Below are 23,172 nucleotides of genomic sequence, written 5' to 3'. Positions count from 1 at the left end.
AATTTCGGACTGTCTATAAACAGGCAAGGTGGTACCTCTCCTAAAGAAACCTACGGAGAACCCATCCGACCCAAACAACTTTTGTCCAGTAACAGCCATTCCCCTACTAGCAAAAGCACTAGAAAATGTGCGCACAATCAACTAAGTCAGCACATCACTGAATTTGAACTACTAAATGACTGCCAATCAGGGCTCAGACCAAACCACAGCACGGAGACAGCAATCCTACACAGAGTAGATGACGCTCTGCAAGCCCTCGACCGTAACAAAACCTGTCTCCTGATCCTTCTGGACCTATCGTCTGCATTTGACACAATAAACCATCCCAAACTATTAGAACATCTGGAAAATAGGATGGGCTTGTCAGTAACTGTACTGGATCTGCTCCTTCTTAGAGAACAGATCGCAAAGATTCCAGGTAGACAACAAGCTATCCCCACCATCTCCGATTCAAATTGGGGTTCCACAAGGATCAACTCTATCCCCTTCACCATTTAACCTATACATCGAACCATTAACTGAAGTACTGCATACGGCTAACATTTCCTGCCACATGTATGCTGACGACACCCAGCTGTATATGAAGATATCAACACTATGAACCAAGCTCTCAAGAAAACCGTTGAATGGCTAGCTGACAATCATCTTAAGCTCAACTTACAAAAAAACGAATTCCTTCTGATATCCCCCCTAAAAGTTCAGCCAAAATTAAAGAATGGACCAAGATGATCACAGCACTAAACTGTACTATTGTTGACTCAACCAAATCCCTCGGTATCATACTGGATAAAGATCTGAAGATTAGAGCGCATATGAACATAATGGCAAAAAACGCTTGTTTTCATCTGAACTACCTCAGGAAACTGAAGCCACTCATCAATCCCAGTGATCTGAAAATGGCAGTCCAGGCGCTAGTCATATCAAGAATTGACTATGGATGCGCAACTCTATCAGGACTCATAGGATCTCAACAGCTCCCCTAAAAGCGTGTCTCAATGCTGCAACCAGACTTATAACGGAAACAAAAAAATACGACCAAATCACTCCACATCTGAAAGCACTCAACTGACTACCATACGAAGCAAGAATAGAGCTGAAAATTGCATGTATTACACACAAGGCACTACACCACAAAACTCCACATTACCTAGCCCATGAAAATACGCTGTCTGGAGGCACCAGAACCTCGAGGGGATGTGTGGATTTTCTACTGAAACCAGCATTCTTCCATAAGAAAAAAGTGTGCGATACAGCGTTCACGGGAGCTGCACCAAGGACTTGGAATGCGCTCCCACCGAATATCAAAAGAATCACATATGCTCCACGATTCAAAAAGTAGACTAAGTCCTGTCTGATGGGTACATTTCTCCCATAACGATCAACAAGGACAACTAAGTCTTTATGGAAATGTGCTGTCAGCGCGGCTATCCTACCTCAGATTATTCAAGTAAACTATTGTGAGCAGGATTACTGCCCTGCTAGTCACAGAACAAAGAAACTGATCTCCTCTCGAATCAAGCTACGGTCATTGATTGAGCTCGAATGGCTAGCCTCAACTAGGGTGGGTACAGTTAATCCCTTCGTCCACCAACATTGATGTCGTCTATGGACAGATACCTCGACCGATACCCAGATATATGTGATTAAACGAACAATATTATAACCAGCTTGGGATATATAAGATCTAAGGAGTGGTCTTATCTTAAATTGAAGTATGACACGACAATCTTGAATGTAATCTAATGATTTCTATTATTCCTCATTATATTTGTTTTGTGTATGGATGAATATATGTCAGTGTAAGTGAAACACATAGACATGCTCTTGACGTGAAAGAATTGGATATCTGCTGATATCAAAGGTGGTTGAAATGTGAAGCGCTCTGACTCCCAAACTCTGGGTCTGGTTCATGCTATAAAAAAACATTGAATAAATAAAAATAAATAAATAAGCACAATCTTCCCAATGCAGCTGGGCATTGTGATGCAGAGGTCTGAAGCACAACCTACACAACAGGCCCATCACTGACATGCAGCGCCCAGATTGGATAGTGAAGCGCGGTGTGCCAGGCACCGACCTGTCCATGATGCTTGTTGTAGCAGGCACTGTATGTGGGGGCATTTGATTTATTTATTTATTTTTTATTAAATTTTTAATAAATCAAACCAACATACAAAAGAAAAAACCAAAACTCACAAGGCAGAAGTACAGTGTTACATGATCATGAGTCCATGCGGGCAGAGCTCCAGAGTTAGATACATGTATTGCAATCAATTAGCGTGGGGTAAAAGGGGCGGACAAGGAAACAAGCAAAAATATTGACGAGAAAGGAAAGCTGGATGCCAATTAGGGGGACATAGAAACATCAGGGTTTACATCCTGTGGGGGAGTACATATATTCCCACGATAAGCGTTCCATTGGGACCAGATCCTACCCCATTTCCTGGGCCGGCCCCGGGAAAGGTACACAGTCTTCTCCCGGAACATGCACCAGTCCATGTTCTCCTTCCACTTGGAAATGGTGGGCGCTCTGTGAGATCCCCAAAGCTGAGCAATGTCTCTTTTTGCGACCATATTTCCAAGGGTCGCCCATGCGATCTGTGCGGCGCTGTAGTCATTGGGCTCCCAAACATTCAACAGACAACGCCTGGCCTCGGGCAGCAGGGACACACCCGTGACATTCTCCATCACAACATGTAATCGGAACCAAAACTCAACCACCTCCGGGCATTCCCACAATATGTGGAGGAAGGTGCCAGACATTCCACAGCCACGCTTACACAACCCATCCAAGGAATTGTGGGGGCATTTTAAGCATGTCTTGGGTCTAGTATGAGCCGCACAGTGAGTTTCATGTTGGAAAAATTTGTGGAACAGCATCTTTACCTGCCATGCATGTGTGTGTTTTATTGTTTTCACATTTTTATAAAGCGCGGGGTCCTTTACAGAGGGACCGATAGCCAGGGATCCGGAGCTCCAGAACTGTGGTGACCAGAAGCATGAGCAGAACCAGCTGCAAGAGGGGTGGAGTCAAATGGCATCAAGAGGGGTAAAAAGCAGCTGCAGGGGGAGGGGAGGGCAGGAGAGGGAGGCTGAGAGCAGGGCAGTAGAACAGGTGAGCAGAGATGGTTAGGAGAGGAAGGGACTTTGTTCAGTAGATTATAGGTTAAAAGACTTTAACAAGGCTTGGTCTCAGATTTTGGTAGATTTGAAGATGGTCTTTGAGACTTGGTGGGAGTTCCAGAAAGATGGGGTGCATCTGAGAAGCAGTGGGTGTCAGCTCAGTGGGTTTAGCGTTTCGTGGTTTCGAACCGGAAGACCTCTTTGCTTGTGAGGTTTTTAGACCCCCCTGAGATTTTTATTGCAGCCGACAAGTAATTTGTTTTTTGCATGTGCTAGAGTTTAATGGGATGTGGGCAATCTTGAATTTTAAATGTTTTTTCAATTGGAAGCCACGGTAGCAGGCGATACACAGGTGGGGTGATGTTGGGTTTGCTGGCTCCAGGCACTGGTCTGGCTGCGGAGCTCATCAAAGTTTGGGGAGTCAGGGTGGGCTCGGGCGCCCCTCAGAACGGAAGGTCCGCAGTCCAGCCGTGCAAGGTCCAGACATTGAACCTCCACGTGGACGCTTCGGAGTTGAAACAAAGGTTGGACTTTTTTTAGAAACCCCCCCCCAGCTATTGTGGGTTTTATGGTGTGACGTATATGCGATGATGTGGAGAGGTGGAGATCTAAGCAAGTGCCCAGAGACTTCACCTCAGAGATGAAAGGGGGGTTAAGTGCAGCTCTAGTAGACAGATGTGGTTACAGCTGGATATATGGTGGTGACAGCAGGGAGTGAATGCTGTTCACTGTATCTTGTCCTGGTGTCTGTCTGTATGTTTGTCATTGTGATCCTTCAAAAAGCCATTGGGCCCAAGTAAGTTAGTCATCAATGAGTAAGTGCCTTCTGTGAATACCAAAATGGTAGTAAGTTTAGGATTTTGTTGTACCTTAGTTCTGTGAATCGGGCCCTTAGTATGTGAGCCACGGAGGATGAAATGTGTGTCCTCGGCTTTACAATATCTTCATCCCTTAGTTTGTATCATGTAATTCTTTTTTTACAAGGTTTAAAAAACAAATAACACATCACAAGTCTACACATTCTTTTTATCCCATATCTTTAGAATGACCTGCTCCATACTTGGTGTACAAACATAGCCATGATAAAATACGCACATCGACTCCAGATGTTAACAGCGGTGCTACTCTCTCAGAGGGAGTGTTGTTCACACTTACTGTGCAGGATGTGGTGAGCCGTCTCCACGCAGCGCACCGCCGGGGCAGAGTACACGGAGCCCACGGTGAGCCCCTGCTCAAGTAAAGCCTCCCCTAAAAGAAACAGAGACAACAACCTGCACAGGTTAACTCAGTCAGTCAGGAAATTCATTTAGTTCAGTTAATTAAAAACATAATATTTTGCACAGCTCGATACATACAATAAAAGTTTCAAAATCATTCTGATTCTTTTTGGCTTTAAATTGAGTTTAGAAAGTTTTCAGTTAAAATACCATTACTAAAAATATAAAAATGGACTAGTCTTCATTCTATTCCGCTCGAATGTAAGAACTTTGGGGCATATTACCAAGCAAAAGCGATAATTATCGCTATTGCTTGGTTAGAGACAAAAATTTACCGCTGAGCTGCGGCGATTTTTATCGCAAATAAGCCTTAGTATTACCAAGGTTTATCGCAAATGCGATAAAAATCGGCCGCAATGCATGAATATCGCTGAAAAGTCAGCGATATTCATGCATTACCGAGCTAATGCTCTTAGCCATGTTATCCACCTCCCATTGGATAACATGGCTAAGAACTGCTCAGGGACAGGTGTTAGCTTTTGGAGATATTCGCGCTTAGCGCGAATATCTCCATAAGTTGGTAATAGGAGATAGCGATGTTAGCGACTGTTTCCAGTCGCTAACATCTTGGCACGCCCACTTTGCATGTCATTAGTGATACATTTCACTGACATGCAAAGTGGGGCCCAAGATGGTCGCTATCTCCTAATAGCTGTCGCTAACTGGTGTTAGCGACAGCTAGGTAATAGGGAGATCATTTTATCTCCGCTTTCTTGGCTTTTAAAGCTAAAAAAGCGGATATAAACCCCCTTGATAATATGCCCCTCTGTCAAATTGTGTAATATCCAATCATTTTCCTTTTTCATCACATTTAAGTATTTTTAGATTGCACAGTCTTCACCAATCCCTTTGCTATCAATAATTGATCCGCTTTAAGAAAGAATTTTATTATAAAGTAAGCAGCTATTATTTGAGGAGTCTCCCCTTTCATGCAAAAAAGCAAGGCATGTCGACAAGTTCTGATATGATTTTAATTAAAACATCTTTTCAGTAAAATCTTACGTTCAATTAGTAATATAGGATAAATTGATAAAAGATGTGTTAGGCTTTCCTCATGTCTTTGACGTAGTCTGCACTTGTTATCTTGAGGTTTCAGTTGTCATTTGGGGATATGTTCCAGTATTTGACGTACACCAAATCGTAGGTGAAGTAGCTTGATTTGATGAAATGATTTTAATAGTGTTGTTAAATAGGTCTGTCGGCGAGGCTGTTCGTACGCGTCAATAGTTGTCCAGGCGTGTCTTCTTTTACTGAATTCCTCTTTATCTTTATTCCATGACAACATCCTAAGGGGCATATCAGCAAGGGACGGCGATAATTATCGCTAAGCGCTCTTAGCGCTAGGATAATTATCGCCAGCCAACTCAGAATTTTATCGCAGAGATAGAGTGCTATCAGCAACGCTTATCTCCAAAGCGATAAAATTCAGAGCGCAAGCTGGCAACTGTGTGATTATCGTAGGAAATATAGCGATTATCGCGCAACTTTTGGCGATAGCTTGCTGATAGGGCTACACATACTTAGCCATGATATCCACCTTAAATAGGATATCATGGCTAAGTCAGTTTCAAAGCAGGCGTAAGGAAAGTAGCGATAACAGAGGTTATCGCTACTTTTCTCATCGCTATGCTTCTGTGCGTGAGGCTTGATAATAGGAGAAATGTCGCTTAGCGACATTTCTCCCGTTATCCTGGGGAGGAACGCCCACTTTGCATATCATTAGAGATGCAAAGCTGGGCGTTAGAGGGAAAGGGCGAAGAAGCATGGATTTACGTGTTAGCATGTCCTTGCTAATAGGCGTTAAAATTATCGCCGCTGTTCTTCCGAAAACGGACGCTAAAGCGGCGATAATTTTAACTCCGGCCCTTGCTGATATGCCTCTTATTTTTTTATTAATGACTTTCTTATAGGCGCTACGAGGAAGTCCCATATTCCATAGCTACTTTACTTTCAGGTCATTTAATGCTGTCTCGAGAGCCAAGGCCCAAGTATTTGAATTTAATTGTTTTATTTCGGATTTCTTCCCACAGCAGGGCGCCGAGTGTGGTTTCATCAGAAGCCCTTAGTAAAGACATCTAGGCAGCATGTTTGAACCATTTTTTGGTTGGTCGGACCAAATTCTTATCGAATCTGTGTCTGTGACCCACTCTGGGGGAGGTGAAACAAGAGCCGAAAGACCTTAGGGGGCATATTATCAAGGACGGCGTTACAAATTATCACTGGTTAAGCAGCAGAAAACTGCGACGTGAAGAAACCAAAGAAGTGCTGGCGACCGGACCTGCTGCGAGATCTTCCAAAACAAAAAAAAAGTGGTGCAGTGCATACTGGGAGTTGTAGTCTTGCTCTCACTGAAGTTTCAAGCTGTTACTGCACTCCCGTGGACCTCCAGCCGCCAAACTTTTTTGGGATTACGGTTACTGCAACCAAGGCTTGTTGGTCACCAGTCTGGTGACTGACCCTCACGTCGTTTTACATGCAGTTAGCAGGGGACTGGTCCCACCAGGCCAGGGGAGTCTTAGGCTGCTTCTGGATACCACAGGGGTCCCTCGGCCAGGGAGTGCAGAGTTTGGCCATGGACCAAAGTCGCTCATGCAGTTACAAGCCATGTTGCCACTGGGGTCCAGTATCCCTCTATTGCTCTTTGGCGGGGGCAAAGTCTTGTTGTCGGTGAAAATCGATCTTCTTGGCGTCCTTCCTTGAAGTTTGTCGATCAGAACTGAGGTTATGGTGTCAGGGGTGTACCTTAAATCCTAGATTTAGGGGGGTTAGGGGTGTGGGAGCTCGTAGCCAATGGGCAGCTACTCCCGAGAGCTAATCCATCCCTGAGGCGACCACGTCAGGTGGTGTGGGTCACTTTCCGGACCTGAACCCACTAATTCTGCCCTCCTAAAGATGTCAGAAATTCACTTTAGGAGTGTAGATCAGACTGTCCACCAAGGGGGTCTGGCCAGCATTGCTGGAGATGGACACCTCCTGCATACCTAATTCCCCCTTGGGTCGAGCATGCCTGGGGCAAGGAGGACCTGTGACCTCCACATTGTAGGGAAGAGGTGTGGCGCCGCGGCCAGGGTGACTGACGCTGGAATCTGGGGACCACGGTTCGATCCCCGGCTCCGGCGGCAGGTTAGCCCAGCACCATGTGACTCTGGGCAATAGCTTGCTTAATCTTCCCGACGGCCCCCAGCGCCTAGAGACCCTTACGGGTGATTGTGCGCTTTACAAATGTGGACTTTACTTTACATTGAGCCAGCCCTCCTGCATATCAGAGGCGGTGAGAGCCTTCAAAGCTCACTGCTCTGATGTCTCACATCACTAGCCCACTCACGGGGAGGCAGGTGTGACCTCCTTCCTGCCTAGGCCTTTCTTCTGACTCCTGGGTGCACGGACACTGCCTGGCAGGAGGTCAGAAACCCATCTTGGTGGCAGCTGAGGCGGGAAACCCGGGTCCGCCAGCCAAAGTACATGTCGGCAGGGGTAATCAGGTGGGCAACCTCTAACGTGGCCACCTGGGTGCATGCCAGCCTTCCCCTGACACAAGGGAGAGAAGGCGTGTTGTTTGACACCAAACTCGACATATTTAGGTGGTACCAGAAGGGAGCTAGCAACCCGGGTATGCCTGGGTACAAGTCCCACAGCATCCTATGGAGCGCCTATCACTTTTAGTGCACTTTCATGGGAAAGTCACTATAGAGATATATAAGCTTGCACTTACATGTCTACACTCTTAACATACTGCACCCTGCCTCCTGGGCTCAAGAGACGCACTCTAGGCGTGACTGGCATGTACTAAAAGCAGTGCTGTGACCGTGTCACCTATGGTGGGGACTAAGTCGAACGGGAGCAGTGAGCACTGTTCCTGCAGTCTGCAGTGGCCGGCCGGCTGGCATTGGTTAACATGGGTCACTCAGGGTGGCACAGCCATTGGTGCAAGCCCTGAATACCTTTTTACCAACCATGCCCTGGGTACCACTTACCAGGGACTTAGAAGAGAAGTCAGCTCTTGTCAGTTGGGGGTGCCAATTACACACGTCACTTTAGGGGAAGAACACAGGTACTGGAACCTGGTTAGCAGGCTTCAGTGCGCTGTCGGAGTCGAAAAACGGCCTCTAGCAGTTCAAATGGGGGAAATAAGTGGAGGGGACATCTGCAAAGAGTCCAGTTTCCTACACAAACAAACACAGACATGCCCTTCCCCATCATTGTGAGCTTTAGGGCTGACATATGCACTTGGAGTGTGCATGAAAACATGTTCATACATGACAACATATCAGCACACCAAATGACTAGCAGCTGTTTGCAGACCTGCCCACTCGTGAAAACCAAACACTGTTTGAGGAGGAGGCGGGCCCCCAAAATACAAAGGGTTGCTGAGGCTGTCGCCGATTTCTTGGGGGGTGATTTCACACCACCCAATGACATCGGCTGCTTAATGCCTCCAAAGACAAGCTGGAAAGCCACTTCGAGCAGAGGTTTCCAGCTCCTTTTTCCTGCCACCGTGTGACTCAGGCTCTTCCTCGGTTGACCATGTGAAGAGAGTGGAATACTGTGACACACGGTGGCACCGCGTGAGCTGACAGATCTGACTTTGGGATTGTTGGTGGGCGGTGTCCTGACACCCTTATACACCAGCCGCACCTGCCGAACTGAGGGGCATATCAACAAGGCGGCGCAAAAAAAATTATTGCCACTTTTGCAGCCGCTTTTGGCCGAAAAGCGGCGATAATTTTATCGCTATATCAGCAAGGTCACGCTATTGCGTGAATCCTTGCCTTAGCGCCCTTTCCCATAAAGCCCACCTTTGCATCTCTAATGAGATGCAAAGTGGCTGTTCCAGCTCAAAATAACTGGAGAAATGTCGATAAACGACATTTCTCCAATTATCAATGGGCACGATAACAAGCATAGCGATAAGAAAAGTAGCGCTAACCTTGGTTATCGCTACTTTCCTTACAACTGCTTTTCGTTTGACTAAACAATGTTAGCCAATGGGTGGTGGATTATAAAGCTGAGACCACCCAGCCCTATCAACAAGGATATCGCCATTTTCTATGGAAAACACCGCTGTTATTGGAATAATTATCGCCATTGCGCTATGCGTTGGTAATACAGTGCTAGCATGGCGATATATATCTGCGATAGCCGGTGATAATATTCCTCACGCTAATGGCGGCCAGCGATAATTATCGCTGCCGCTTGTTGATATGCCCCTGACTGGAGCATATTATCAAGAAACGGAGTTAAGATTATCGCCGCTTTATCGGCAGAAAACTGCAGCTAAAGCGGCAATAATGGGCTTGATAATATGCCCTTGTGAATTCCCATAGTCTGGTGTGAACCTGGGCTTCTGTGGGAATTCTCTACGGCCATCAAGCCCCTTAGAGGCGCTTTAGCAGCAGTTTCCTGACGATAAAAGCAGTGATAATCTTAACCCCGTTCTTGATAATATGCCTCTATCTTTTCTTATAAGCGGACTCATTCAGAGAAGGATTTATGTACTTTTGTGGAACTTAGATGGCTGAGTCTTTTCTTTTGCATTTTGTGTTATGTTACCTTTCTATGTATTTTAGATGCACGTGTTTTCCATAACCTGCGATTGTACAAGATCGATTTTTCTAAATGTAGGAACTTGAAGCCAGAAGTGAAAAGATACAATTACGAACATCGTTCGCCCCCAAACTTCATGCACAATTTTAAAAACGTTCTATACAGTTTTCCTTTAAAGTTATTTGGCTGTGGTGCTGTGAAAGCCACAATATCTCACAGAGCTCCGATAGAACACTTTGGCCTAGATGTAGGTAAATGTGAATTACCGATTCATATGTGGAAAAGTGAATTTTGCCTTGTTATATGTGCCTACGTGTTCCCCATCCTATGTTATATGTGCATGATCGATATGCATATATCCCCCTATGATCGATTAAAGACACAATTATAGTTGTGTCCAACTCTAGTATGCCAGTATCCAGTTCCCGTGAAAGCAACGAGTATTAGGCCTATGTTGCCATGTTTTACAGTGTGCACGTTAATTCACCGCATTGTCCCCGTTTCTAGGCCTCAAAAGGGCCCGGACACCAGATTCAAGCTCCAGTCTCCTGAACCCACTCCGAGGAGCGATGCAGCCCCCACCTGCATCCCTGACCCTTCACTACTTCTTGCCAAGCAGCGCGGTGCCCGGCCTGGCTCTGCCTGCCTGTCTGCCAAGAGTATGTTATGCTTCTAGTTATCAGTCCAGTTTTCCTTCTTCACATTCCTAAGCTACTGAACCGCATAAACAGTTTCAGCCATAGTCTAGTCTTTCTGTCTCCATGCAAGAGAGTTACTGTATTAGTATTCATAGAAGATTCATAGCACACGCAATACATGTAGAATATATGCATGCACCAGCCTTAGTGTTAAGTAGCCTTTGCCCTGATAACTTTTAGATTCTATCAACATGTACTCCAAACACCAGATACCAGATATGCTATAGGTACATGTCGTCCTGACACCGCAGACTTTAGTCTCCTCTTCTAGTGCAGAAGTCATAGCCCCCAGTTCTCCCCGGTAAACACGTCATTGCCCGTTTGCGCGCACCACTAGGTTAAAGGTCCCAGCTGCTCAGGTAGCCCCCTCCATGTTTCCGCCCATTCATGACACTTTTGTGACGTTCTCATCACATGTCCACGTGCACGCCCTGTGCACGCCTTCTTTTCACGCCCATGTGTTCTTATCTTACGCTTGTCACAAGTTACGCCTACTGTATGTAATGTAATTGAAATGTCTTACTATATATATACACTGCACTGTTAATGAAATGGTGCAGCTGCCTTCCTTCCTGTTTTATTTCAGGCTGTCCCGTTCCAGTCCCTTCCCTTTTGCCTGAATAAAGCCTGTTCAACTCGGATACATCGGATCCTGCCTCTTATTTATTGAGCTATCTGTTATTGTTAATATATTCAAAAATAGTACCGGTATTTAATTATTTATTTACCACATAATGGCGCCCGAACAGGGACGAGCCCCTTCCTCACGCGCTGGCGATGCTACGCAGGCCCCCTGACCCTCTGCAGCCGTGACGGAACAATACCGTGCACGTGCAGATATTTCTGCTTCAAGTCTCCCTCAGGTCCACGGAGGAGACGGAGACTGCGGTCCGACATCCAGACGAAGCGGTGTGGAATGCGGTTCGTCCCGACCAGAGCCCAAGCCGAGAGAGCAAGGTCCGAAGTATCCGGAGGCCCACCTGTTTCTGAAGTCCGAAGTTCGTAGTCCGACGTCGTAGCAGTCCAGTCCAGTCCGAGGCCTTCCAGTTTCTGCTTCCCGGTGAGTACCGTCGCGGGGGAAGTATCTAGACAGGATCATTAGTTTGTTCCTGGTCCGTTGGGTTTGGGTACACAGATCCAGTCCAAAGTATTCACCTAGGTGGGTACGGTATGACGTGTCTCTTTATGGGACCGGTATGTTCTGTACTGTTTTAGCAGTGCATCCAGTAATTCTAGTAAGTTTCGTTCTCGAGAAATTCATGTGTTCTGTTTTCAGTGCATCAGGTAGTATTCTGTTCGAACTGTTATCAATGTATTTTTATGTCGTGGTATGAGTGTTTTGTTTGCCATTTAATTACTGTGATTATTGTGTATTGTGTTCCAAGTGTATTACCGAAATGCCTCTGTTCTCGAAATTACGTCAGTTAAAGACCAGAAAAGGGTTACTCGAAGAAGCAGTTCCTGTCCCTCCTAGGGACAGTCCAGGACATTTTATGTATCACAAGCATGGCTTAGATGCCATAATATATCTAGACTTATGGGCGGACTATACTAAGGAACTAGAAGAGAAATATAGATGGCCTGTATCAGGTACATGGGATGCCGAGTGCATCATGCGAGTAGAAGAAGCATTATGGAAAAAGAAAGCCAGACAGTCCCAGAAAGATGCCATCGAGTTATGGCGCAAAGAATCTCATAAAAGAACCGAAAAAGAATACAGAAAAACAGAATTAAGTAGGGAATCCTCAGAAAGAGCCCAAGAAAGGGAATTAATCGAAGAAGGTGAACGAGTTAGAGCAGAACAGTCAGATAGACAGAGAAATGCCCTTATTAAAGGTATGTATCCTCTTCTTGCCGAGGGCTTGCCAAAAGCAATCCCGGAAGCACCCTGTAATTTTCCGCCGCCATTAGTCCCGATTAAGCTAAGTTACAAACCGACCGCAGCTGACATATTTCTTTCGTCCTATTTGGACGACACAGTCCCAGCCTATGCAAATCCTGTTCCGCCTGCTCCCGTTAATAATGTAATTCCTGTCCCGCCAACTACTGTTCCCGGGGGCCAAGTTCATGTTCCAGCACCCCCGGGCCAGCCCACAGTAAATGTACCCGTTATGCCAGTCACTCTACCAGCCCGTACAGTATTCACCGACGATTCTAGTTTAGGAGCCGCGGGGGGAGGTTCTCCTCGCACCCCGCCTCAACCGAAACGTCTGACGCTGCATGAAGTAGCGTTACAGCGTACGCCAAAAGTGGCGACATACACAGATCTCAAGCGACTTCTTACTGATTGTATATATGATCCAGTTCCAGGCGAAGATCACATGATCTTATATTCAGTACGTTTAAGACGGGTTGCCAGTTTTTTGATCACCCTGCCCGATATGAAGGAACATCTAGACAGAATATATCGTTTTATCCGTACAGGAGAGAATCCAGGAAGTATTCACGAAGCCATGGTTCAAAGAAAAGTCGAGACTCAGCTCATGATTTTAAAGTTCCTGATTAATAGTTTAATAAGAGAGCAAGATTACCCAGAAAAAGATCAAGAAGAACTGAAAGTCCTGACTAGGTGGAGTGACAATATAGCCGATGGAAAACACAAGACACAAGGTTGTATAGAGAGTATGTACAAGAAAATTCGTAAGGAAATAATACGTATACACCAGAAGGAGGAAGAAAAACGAGCAACCGAGAAAGAATATGACTCTTCTACTGAAGAGGTAGACAACGAGAATCTCTCCAGAATAGCGTATGTAGGTAGAACTAGACTTTCCGACCGACATTCACGCCTAGATTACAAGAAAACTTTTCCTCCTCCAGCACCAGAACAGTGTTCTCTTGAGCAAGTATTCCAGGCCACCGATCAAATTCTGAAATCACGAATAGGTTATAGCGAGCTTAGTACAATGCATGAACAAGAACTAGCCCGATCAGCAGTCCGTTGGACTAGTGATTCTACCACGTTTCCAGATGAAATAGTGGCTCAAACGTTTCTGAAACTGCCCCCAGCCGAGCAACGTCTGGTGGGTACGTATATGATCCAGCACCTCATTACACTGTATGAGGAACAGCATTCTGATCCAGGTCCTCTACATGATGTATTAAACGAGTTACTACAATACAGATGGAAAGGTCTAGGTACCGATTTAATTAGTGTCATATTAGAACAGCGCCATAAATACAGAACGTTCCTGAATCCACATTTCGTTCACATCTCACCCCCAGAAAGTAAATCATTCTACATAGACAGACAGAATCCGTTAAGAGAAGTACATCCAGTTAAGATAGAAGGTGGTGGTCTAGAACGAGTATTTGTTTACACCCCTATCACGAAAATAGAACTCTTGGAAATGAAAAAGTTAATTCCCTGTCACGATAAAGATCCAGCAGGGTTTCACCGTGAATTAAAGGACATGCTCCGTATGGGAGAATACACGTATCCTGATATCATTAAAATGTTAAAGGTCCTGTTGCCTGCGGGCATATATGAAAAATTAAAAGAAAAAGAATGGGAGGTGGGAGAGAAAAAGATAGATTGGACAGCATTAGAAACTGAAGATAATACACGAGTACCAGGTACCGGTCTTGGGGAAAAAGCTAAAGCTTTGCCCGAATTGTTAATACAAGTTTTGCCAAGATTACTAGCCACGAAAAAGGAAGATAGGGATGCCATCTCAGCCTGTAAACAGAAACAAGACGAAGACACTAGTGATTTTTATTCCAGATTTGAGAAATGTTTCATTATTAATAGTGGTCTGAAAACAAGTAGTGAATCGTATCCCCATCTTTTTGTTACCAAACTAGTTGAGAATTCAAGTCCACAAGTTAAAAATCGAGTACTGAAAGTCGAAAGTACCTGGCAAGCTAATACTCCGTCACAGATGCTCCAGATGCTCCAGTATCACCAGAACAGAATCAGGGAAGAGCAGGAACACGAAAGGAGACGTATGAAAGACACTAAAATGAAAGTACTAGTTGCACAATCTGTTCCACAAGACAGTCAGAAGAGGGGTCCGAATCAAGCCAGTCATCCTGCAGTTCCCGTTAAAGGGACATGCAATTACTGTAAACAGCCAGGTCATTATATAAACGAATGTGCAGTTCTGAAACACAACATAGCTACTGGTAAAACGAAAGAAAGACCACGTCCGCCTAGACAAGAACAAGTTTCACAGACTTCCCAGCCACCACAGAATGCACCACAGACAGTTACAGTACCGCAGCCTATAGCTGCAACACAACACGTTACACAGCAGATGTACCAGTACGCACAGTCAGAGTATCCAGATTATCAGCCGTATTCATGAAACAGCCTAGAGAGGGAGGTAGGCTTGCCTTTCATCGAGATTCCTGTAGATCAAGAAGGTCCCTATGTACACAGTCAAGTATTAGGGAAAGACAGAAACTTTCTGATTGATACAGGGGCAAGTAGGACTACCATCAGTCATGACGAGGTTCCAGGGGCTCCGCTCTCAGGCTCTAGAAATGTTTCCCTTGGATTTTCAGGAAAGCCTATTGTTAATGAAATATCGAAACCAGTTACTCTAGAAGTTGGTCCATTGTCCCGAACTACAGACTTGTTACTCACGAAATCTTGCCCAGAGAATCTGTTAGGCATTAAAACTCTGAAAGAATTAGGAGCAGTCATATGCTGCTCCCCAGAGGGGGTACGTTTGTTTCTGCGTGATTTTAAAGGTCATTATGTATTACGTGATTTTGATCCAAGATTATTGAATGTACCGCAGCATTTATGGGCGCAAGGTCCAACTGATGTAGGTTGTATGCATATCACACCCCATCGTGTCACTCTGAAGCAAGGTGTTGTATTACCGCGAATCCGACAGTACAAATTGCCACCTGAGGCTGTAGCAGCCTTATCCAAAATTATAGACGAGCTTATTGTTCAAGGAGTAGTTGTAGAAACTGACTCCAATGTATGTAATTCTCCTATCATTCCGATTCTGATCCAAATGCACCTCCAGTTTATCGATTAGTGATTGACCTTCGAGAACTTAATAAATGTATCATACCCCAGTACCCAGTGGTCCCAGATATTTCTTCCCTATTGACAGCCATTGATTCTGAAGCTACGTTCTTTACAGTTATCGATCTCAAGAACGCATTCTTTAGTGTCCCCATTCATCCAGACAGCCAGTTCCTTTTCGGATTCTGTTTAAATGGAAGAAGCTATAAATTCACACGAGCACCTCAAGGTTTCACAGAAAGTCCTAGCATTTACAGTCAGGCACTTAAAAGACAACTAGACAACATTCACATGCCAACTGACACTGCCCTGCTCCAGTATGTCGATGATCTATTGATCACAGCCCGTTCTGAACGTGACTGCGAACGTGCGTCACTTACAGTCTTGTATTTCCTGGCCGAGATGGGGCACAAGGTGTCCCCATCCAAATTGCAATTCTGTGTCCAGCAAGTGGTCTACTTAGGACACTTACTGTCCAAGAGGGGTAGGCAGTTGACACCAGACCGTATCCAGTTAATAGCACATCTTCCACAGCCCAAGACACAGAAGGAGATACAAGCTTTTATCGGCCTCACTTCTTACTGTAGACAATGGATCCCTCAGTACGCCTTTCTAGCCAAGGCACTGATACAGTTAACGACACAGGAGGCAGCCGTATCGACTGTCCTCCCTTGGACCCAAGAACATACACTTGTTTTCAATGAGTTAAAGAAAGCTTTATGCCAAGCACCTGTTCTAGCAACACCGAACTACAGTAAGCCTTTTACACTTTTTGTCACTGAACGTGATGGTACAGCATTATCTGTTCTCACACAAGATCAAGCAGGACAATACAAGCCCTGTGCTTATTTTTCTAGCACATTAGATCCAGTGGCCCAGGCTCTGCCTGCGTGCCTCAAGTCAGTTGCAGCCACAGCACTAGCTATCAGACAAAGTGATTCCATAGTGTTAGGACACTCCCTGACAGTACAAGTTCCACACTCCGTGGAAGTTCTTTTAAACCGAACACAGACTCAGCACTTGACAATTGCACGTTTAACAGGTTATGAACTGACACTGTTCCAGCCACACATAGACATCAGACGCTGCAACATTTTAAATCCAGCTACACTGTTACCGTCAGTTACTTCAAATCCTGCCACACATGACTGTGTGGAAGTTGTTAACACCATGACAAAGCCAAGACAAGACTTGACAGACATTGCATTACCTGATCCCGACCTGACACTTTATGTGGATGGTTCATGTATGAGAACAAGTACAGGAGAACTAGTAGCCGCGTATGCAGTGACTACTGAAACCGAAGTTATAGAAACACATCGTATAGACACCCTGTCTGCTCAAGCAGCAGAGCTTGTCGCTCTGACCCAAGCCTGCATACGTGCCAAGAACCTGAAAGTAAATATATACACAGATTCACGTTATGCATTCGGAGTCGTACACGACTTTGGAGTGCTCTGGCAAGAAAGAGGTTTTATGACTTCTCATGGAACCAAGATTCAGCATGGCCCCCTCATTCAAGCTCTGTTAGATGCAATACATTTACCGACAGCTATCGCCATCATGAAGTGCAAGGCACATACGAAAGCCACTGATATCATTTCCCAGGGTAATGATCTAGCAGATCGAACAGCCAAGCTCACAGCTCAGACTCCAGATATTCCAGTTAACACGACACAGACACTCACTCCAGATCAGACTACTTGTATGACAGTTAAGGACCCTACACAAGATGTAATAGATATACAGTTACATGCTACTCCCGATGAAATCAAGAAATGGTCCGAACAAGGAGGGGTCCAGACAGATCAAGGATGGTTGACGAAGGGAAAGGCCACATGGTTTCTCCCCGACTCTATGGTTCAAGTCATTATTAACACCGCACATAGTCCAGCACACTTAGGAGAAAAAGCCATGTTAGACAGTATTCAGAACCTCTGGTTCAACAAGCATTTACGAGCAGCAGCCAAGCAGAAAGTGCGTACCTGCATGATTTGTTGTCAGTTCAACCCAGGTAAAGGTGTCCCGGTGGAACAAGGTGGATTCCATCCTCCTGACCACCCTTTTGAAGTCCTCCAGATGGATTATATTCAGATGGAGCGATGTCGAGGTTTCAAGTATGTTCTCGTAGTTGTATGCGCTTTGTCCAGGTGGACAGAAGCCTATCCAGTTCCAGATTACACAGCTGCGACCACTGCCAGGCAGTTGGTTCGTGAGTATTTTCCCCGCTATGGATTACCTAGGGTCGTGTATTCAGATAACGGCCAGCCATTCTCATCCGAGCTCATGAGACAAGTATCCCTTCTGTTAGGGTACCAGTGGAAGTTCCATTGTGTACGCCATCCTGAAACAGCCGGTCTCGTAGAGAGACATAACCAGACCCTGAAAATCTGAATCGCAAAAGTGTGTGCAGAGAAAGGCGTAGATTGGATGGTAGCACTGCCAGTCGCCCTTTTTTATATGAGAATGGTTGCTCATTCCCGTTCAGGTCTATCTCCGTATGAGATAGTGTTTGGTCGTCCCCCCAATATGTGGGGTACACCTAGACCCCGTACCATTACCGATGTTGACAGTAATATGCTGACAGATTACCTTGCCTCCTTGATGTCTGCACTACAATCTTGTCGTTCACAGGTTGCCGCTGCATTTCCAGACAACACCGAAGTAAAACCGCATGAAGTCGTTCCGGGAGATTTTGTGTTGGTTCGCAATTTCGATCGTTCAAGTCCGCTGGAGCCCCTCTGGAAGGAGCCCCGCCTTGTTCTTCTCACCACCCGGACAGCAGTGAAGATTGAAAACCGAAAAGGCTGGCTGCACTCCAGCCATGTCAAGAAGTTTCATGGACTTAAACCAAAGACTTTTCTTAAAGACTGCCCCGTTCTCAAGGACTGTCCAGACACTGAATCTAAACTTCCCCTGTTAGAGAAAACTCCGCAGCAGGAGTATAAACAGAAATTACGGTCTAGTAAGTCAGCCAGTTTAATTGTCTAAGTCCCTCTCGGGTGAAACGGTTAGACAGGTTCCTGACATGTATGAGATAGACCCACACAGTGAGAGAGTTAGTCAAAACTCTAAGAGATGTATCATTACTCTGTTCTTTTTATTATTCCTGAGTCTTATGGTCACTTGCATAAGTTATGCTTTACATTTATGTTTTCCTATTTCACATGTACATATGTTTTCTAATGTCACAGTAGAGCACACATTTAGTGACCTGCCTCCTCACGAGTTATCCTATCGTCTTGCTATGCGTAATAATACTTTTATCCGAATGCTGCACTATTCACACCAGACCAGCAATGCCACTAATTGTTGGGTGTGTGGTCGACTCCCCCCTTTTCAGACACCGAAGGGAGTTCTGCCACTCTTTCCCTATCCGTTTTCACATAATGGTTCGTGTGGAGCATGGTCCACGTTAACGTCGTCCTCAACTGATATGTCCCTTCTGAATCGAACATGTTTCCCAGACAAGGAAGGACTTTCCCATAGAACAGGATTAGATCTAGAAAATGAAGTATATGATCTAGGTAATTATTCCTCGAATTTCATGATTTTGAATGTTCAGTCCGAGACTACTCCAGATTTGCCTGCTATTTCAGTTCTACCAGTTAAAGGCGAATTATGTGTCAGAAAGAATGGTTCCGCACATGTAGGACATAGTGATTGTACTACTATGGTTGAGTATAGTGACAGTGGGAAATCTATTTTTAAAGCCTCACGTCATTCTTATTTTGTTTGTGGTCAGACCGCATATGTTCGTCTGCCCCTCGATTGGGATGGAACATGTTATATTGCCTTTCTACTGCCACCAGTTTTCCTAGCCCCGTCTGACTATCACAGAAACACACATCTAGTACACGTTAGACATAGAAGGGAGACCGAGTCCCCAATTGTCGATCAAACTGAAACTGCTCTAGAACAGTATCAAGACTTCAATAAAGGTTTCTTTTGCTTTATAGGCCCTGTCCAGAATAGTAAGTTAATACGTAGGCTAACCAGAACCCTTGAAGCAGTAGTGAATGAGACTACTTCCGCTCTAGGTAACTTAACCGAAGAGCAATCTGCTATGAGATTTGTTGTGCTCCAAAATCGTCTCGTTCTTGACGTCATACTGGCCGATAGAGGAGGAGCTTGTAGAGTCATCGGATCTAGTTGCTGCATTTTCATTCCTAATAACGCGCCGTCTGTTTATTCAGCTATAACCAGACTTCATAAAATTGCCCATCAGTTACACCAGAATCCAGGCACCTGGACATGGTCCGGTTGGCTCTGGAGTATAATATCTGCTTGGGGATGGAAAGTATTGTCATTCCTAGGTATAGCAGTAATGATCATATTCAGTTGCTGCCTCTGTTTACAATGTGGCCCTGCGATTTGCGGCTTGTGTGCTACCTCTTGTATTCCTAGTCCTAAGTCCCGTTCCAAGACAATTCGAGACGAGCAAATGATGCTATATGAACAGATAGATGGCATCATGAATATTGATGTTTCCTGATGGAAACGTAGGGCACAAGGAGGGAATGTGGAAAGGTGAATTTTGCCTTGTTATATGTGCCTACGTGTTCCCCATCCTATGTTATATGTGCATGATCGATATGCATATATCACCCTATGATCGATTAAAGACACAACTATAGTTGTGTCCAACTCTAGTATGCCAGTATCCAGTTCCCGTGAAAGCAACGAGTATTAGGCCTATGTTGCCATGTTTTACAGTATGCACGTTAATTCACCGCATTGTCCCCGTTTCTAGGCCTCAAAAGGGCCCGGACACCAGATTCAAGCTCCAGTCTCCTGAACCCACTCCGAGGAGCGATGCAGCCCCCACCTGCATCCCTGACCCTTCACTACTTCTTGCCAAGCAGCGCGGTGCCCGGCCTGGCTCTGCCTGCCTGTCTGCCAAGAGTATGTTATGCTTCTAGTTATCAGTCCAGTTTTCCTTCTTCACATTCCTAAGCTACTGAACCGCATAAACAGTTTCAGCCATAGTCTAGTCTTTCTGTCTCCATGCAAGAGAGTTACTGTATTAGTATTCATAGAAGATTCATAGCACACGCAATACATGTAGAATATATGCATGCACCAGCCTTAGTGTCAAGTAGCCTTTGCCCTGATAACTTTTAGATTCTATCAACATGTACTCCAAACACCAGATACCAGATATGCTATAGGTACATGTCGTCCTGACACCGCAGACTTTAGTCTCCTCTTCTAGTGCAGAAGTCATAGCCCCCAGTTCTCCCCGGTAAACACGTCATTGTCCGTTTGCGCGCACCACTAGGTTAAAGGTCCCAGCTGCTCAGGTAGCCCCCTCCATGTTTCCGCCCATTCATGACACTTTTGTGACGTTCTCATCACATGTCCACGTGCACGCCCTGTGCACGCCTTCTTTTCACGCCCATGTGTTCTTATCTTACGCTTGTCACAAGTTACGCCTACTGTATGTAATGTAATTGAAATGTCTTACTATATATATACACTGCACTGTTAATGAAATGGTGCAGCTGCCTTCCTTCCTGTTTTATTTCAGGCTGTCCCGTTCCAGTCCCTTCCCTTTTGCCTGAATAAAGCCTGTTCAACTCGGATACATCGGATCCTGCCTCTTATTTATTGAGCTATCTGTTATTGTTAATATATTCAAAAATAGTACCGGTATTTAATTATTTATTTACCACATAAATAGCTAATTTTACCGATTCGGTATTCATGAATCGGTAATTCAAATGTAGGTAGAAAATCGGTAACAAATACCGAATTGGTATGATTCGGTATTTACCGATTCTGTAATTACAGAATCGGTATTTGCCATTGATTTCTATGGGCCTTGAAGCCCATAGGATTCAATGGCAGTTACCGATTCGGTAATTACCGAATCTGTAAAAGTACCGAATTCACAAGGGGGACAGGGTGTCACTTTGACACCCTGTTGCACCCCTGTAACTGGCGTGTGTGCCATGTGGCACACAGACATGCCCTTAGGGCATGTCTGTGTGCCACTTGGCACAGGTGTACATGCACAGATGTGCATGTACACTGGAATTCGTTATTTACCATGTAATAGTATTACATGGTAAATACCGAATTCTAAAGGCCCTGTAGCACTGTTAGAAGTGCTACCTACATAGGAAAATACAGTTTCAGTAATTTTACCGATCTGTAATTTTACCAATTTGGTAAAATTACAGATTCGGTAAAATTACCGAATCTGCATGTTTACAGTGCCCCTACATACCAATGTCAAAATACCGGTCGGAAACGGCCGAAAATCGGTATTTTTGGCCGATTCCGACCGGTATTTTGACACCTACATCTGGCCCTTTGTGTAGTTGTTACAACGGGTACGTGTGCCACCTAACACCACTGCCTATGAGTCTGACACCACAACTCTGCAGTGTTAAAAGGAAGGATCCCAGGTCCACTCACCCACAAGCCTGGCCTGGAAGATGCCGCAGGAGGACAGCGGGGGGTCCAGCTCGAAGCCCTGCGCCCCATCGGATCTGGGGGGCAGGGAGGCGGGGAAGTTCAGGTCCGGCCGGGTATAGCGCCCTGAAACCAGAAGCGATACAAGTGGGCGCAGAGCTGAGAGAATTGCGCAGTCTAGAAAAAACAATAACAAAAAAACACACAAACCCCGACCCCAGGAAGAGCATTAAATCAAACGCTGTCTCCCAGAGCTCTCACTCAAGCCCTTCTTAACCCGTTGCGTGCTTCTGTCGGCCAACGGCCGTCGTGAGCACTACCTCTGTAGTGCTGCGCACGTCCATTGCCCGACGCGGCCCGCCCACTCATCAAAGTCGCCGCACCGGGTTAAAGAACACTCAAAGCACCCCTGGCCTCAGCTTCTAAAGAGGACTTATGCTGATAAGTTTAAAAGATGTTGATGTTAAAAGTATTGTTTAGTTACATCTTTAAACAGCCGCGCCGCCTCCATTATGGCAGAGGAGCGTCGCCGCGCCTGCGAACGCAGCAGGCACACACATTAATGAAATGGTAATAAATGCAATTTTATTAACGTGTTTACCGTCCTAGCTGATTAGCGCAATTGCACTATTACTTCAGCCCCCACCAGTGCGCATGCCAGATAGGCCAACTGCCTACAGCCGGCCAATGTGACCTGCGCACTTCGGAGCCTGCAATGCCAGGGCCGAGAAACATATTTGTTTTGCTGTAAACAGCAATGCTTTTTAATAAGCCAAACTATTTTGTGTTTCTTCTCATCATTACTTGCTGTCCCCCCCCCCAGATCTCTTCTTCAAGAGGAGTTGGACGAGAAAGTGCCTATAGCAGGTTATTTAAACCACTTGCTTGTTTGGGGGTTTGTGAGTTTATTTCATTAACTTGTAAAGTGCCGTCTTGTACATATCGCCACTTCGTAGCGCGAGATCTCTCAGGGTGTGATTAGGTCCCTGGCTCCTGGTGTTTTGGAGACGCCATGATCTGAAGTCCTAATAGGACCATCAGCTATTTCCTAGTTGTGTGCTTCAAGCTGCTGAGCCTGTGGGTTCATTGGGTGACCTAGTGACGCGGTGTCCTCGCCCACTGAAAG

General features: G+C 45.4%; 1 protein-coding gene across 1 annotated transcript in view; it reads right to left on the bottom strand.

Moving 5' to 3' along the window:
• Window positions 1-23,172, bottom strand: part of UBASH3A (ubiquitin associated and SH3 domain containing A) — a 188,143-nt gene that overhangs the window by 39,492 nt on the left and 125,479 nt on the right. Inside the window, exons 9-10 of the mRNA XM_078658361.1 lie at window positions 22,050-22,172; window positions 4,279-4,371 (exon numbers count right to left, since the gene is read on the bottom strand). Coding sequence (XP_078514487.1) covers window positions 4,279-4,371; window positions 22,050-22,172 — 216 coding nt within the window. The remainder of the gene's footprint in view (window positions 1-4,278; window positions 4,372-22,049; window positions 22,173-23,172) is intronic.

Source organism: Lissotriton helveticus, chromosome 8 (genome assembly GCF_964261635.1).
Source record: "Lissotriton helveticus chromosome 8, aLisHel1.1, whole genome shotgun sequence".
Classification (NCBI taxonomy): Eukaryota; Metazoa; Chordata; class Amphibia; order Caudata; family Salamandridae; genus Lissotriton; species Lissotriton helveticus.
This window is presented reverse-complemented; position numbering and strand designations above follow the sequence as displayed.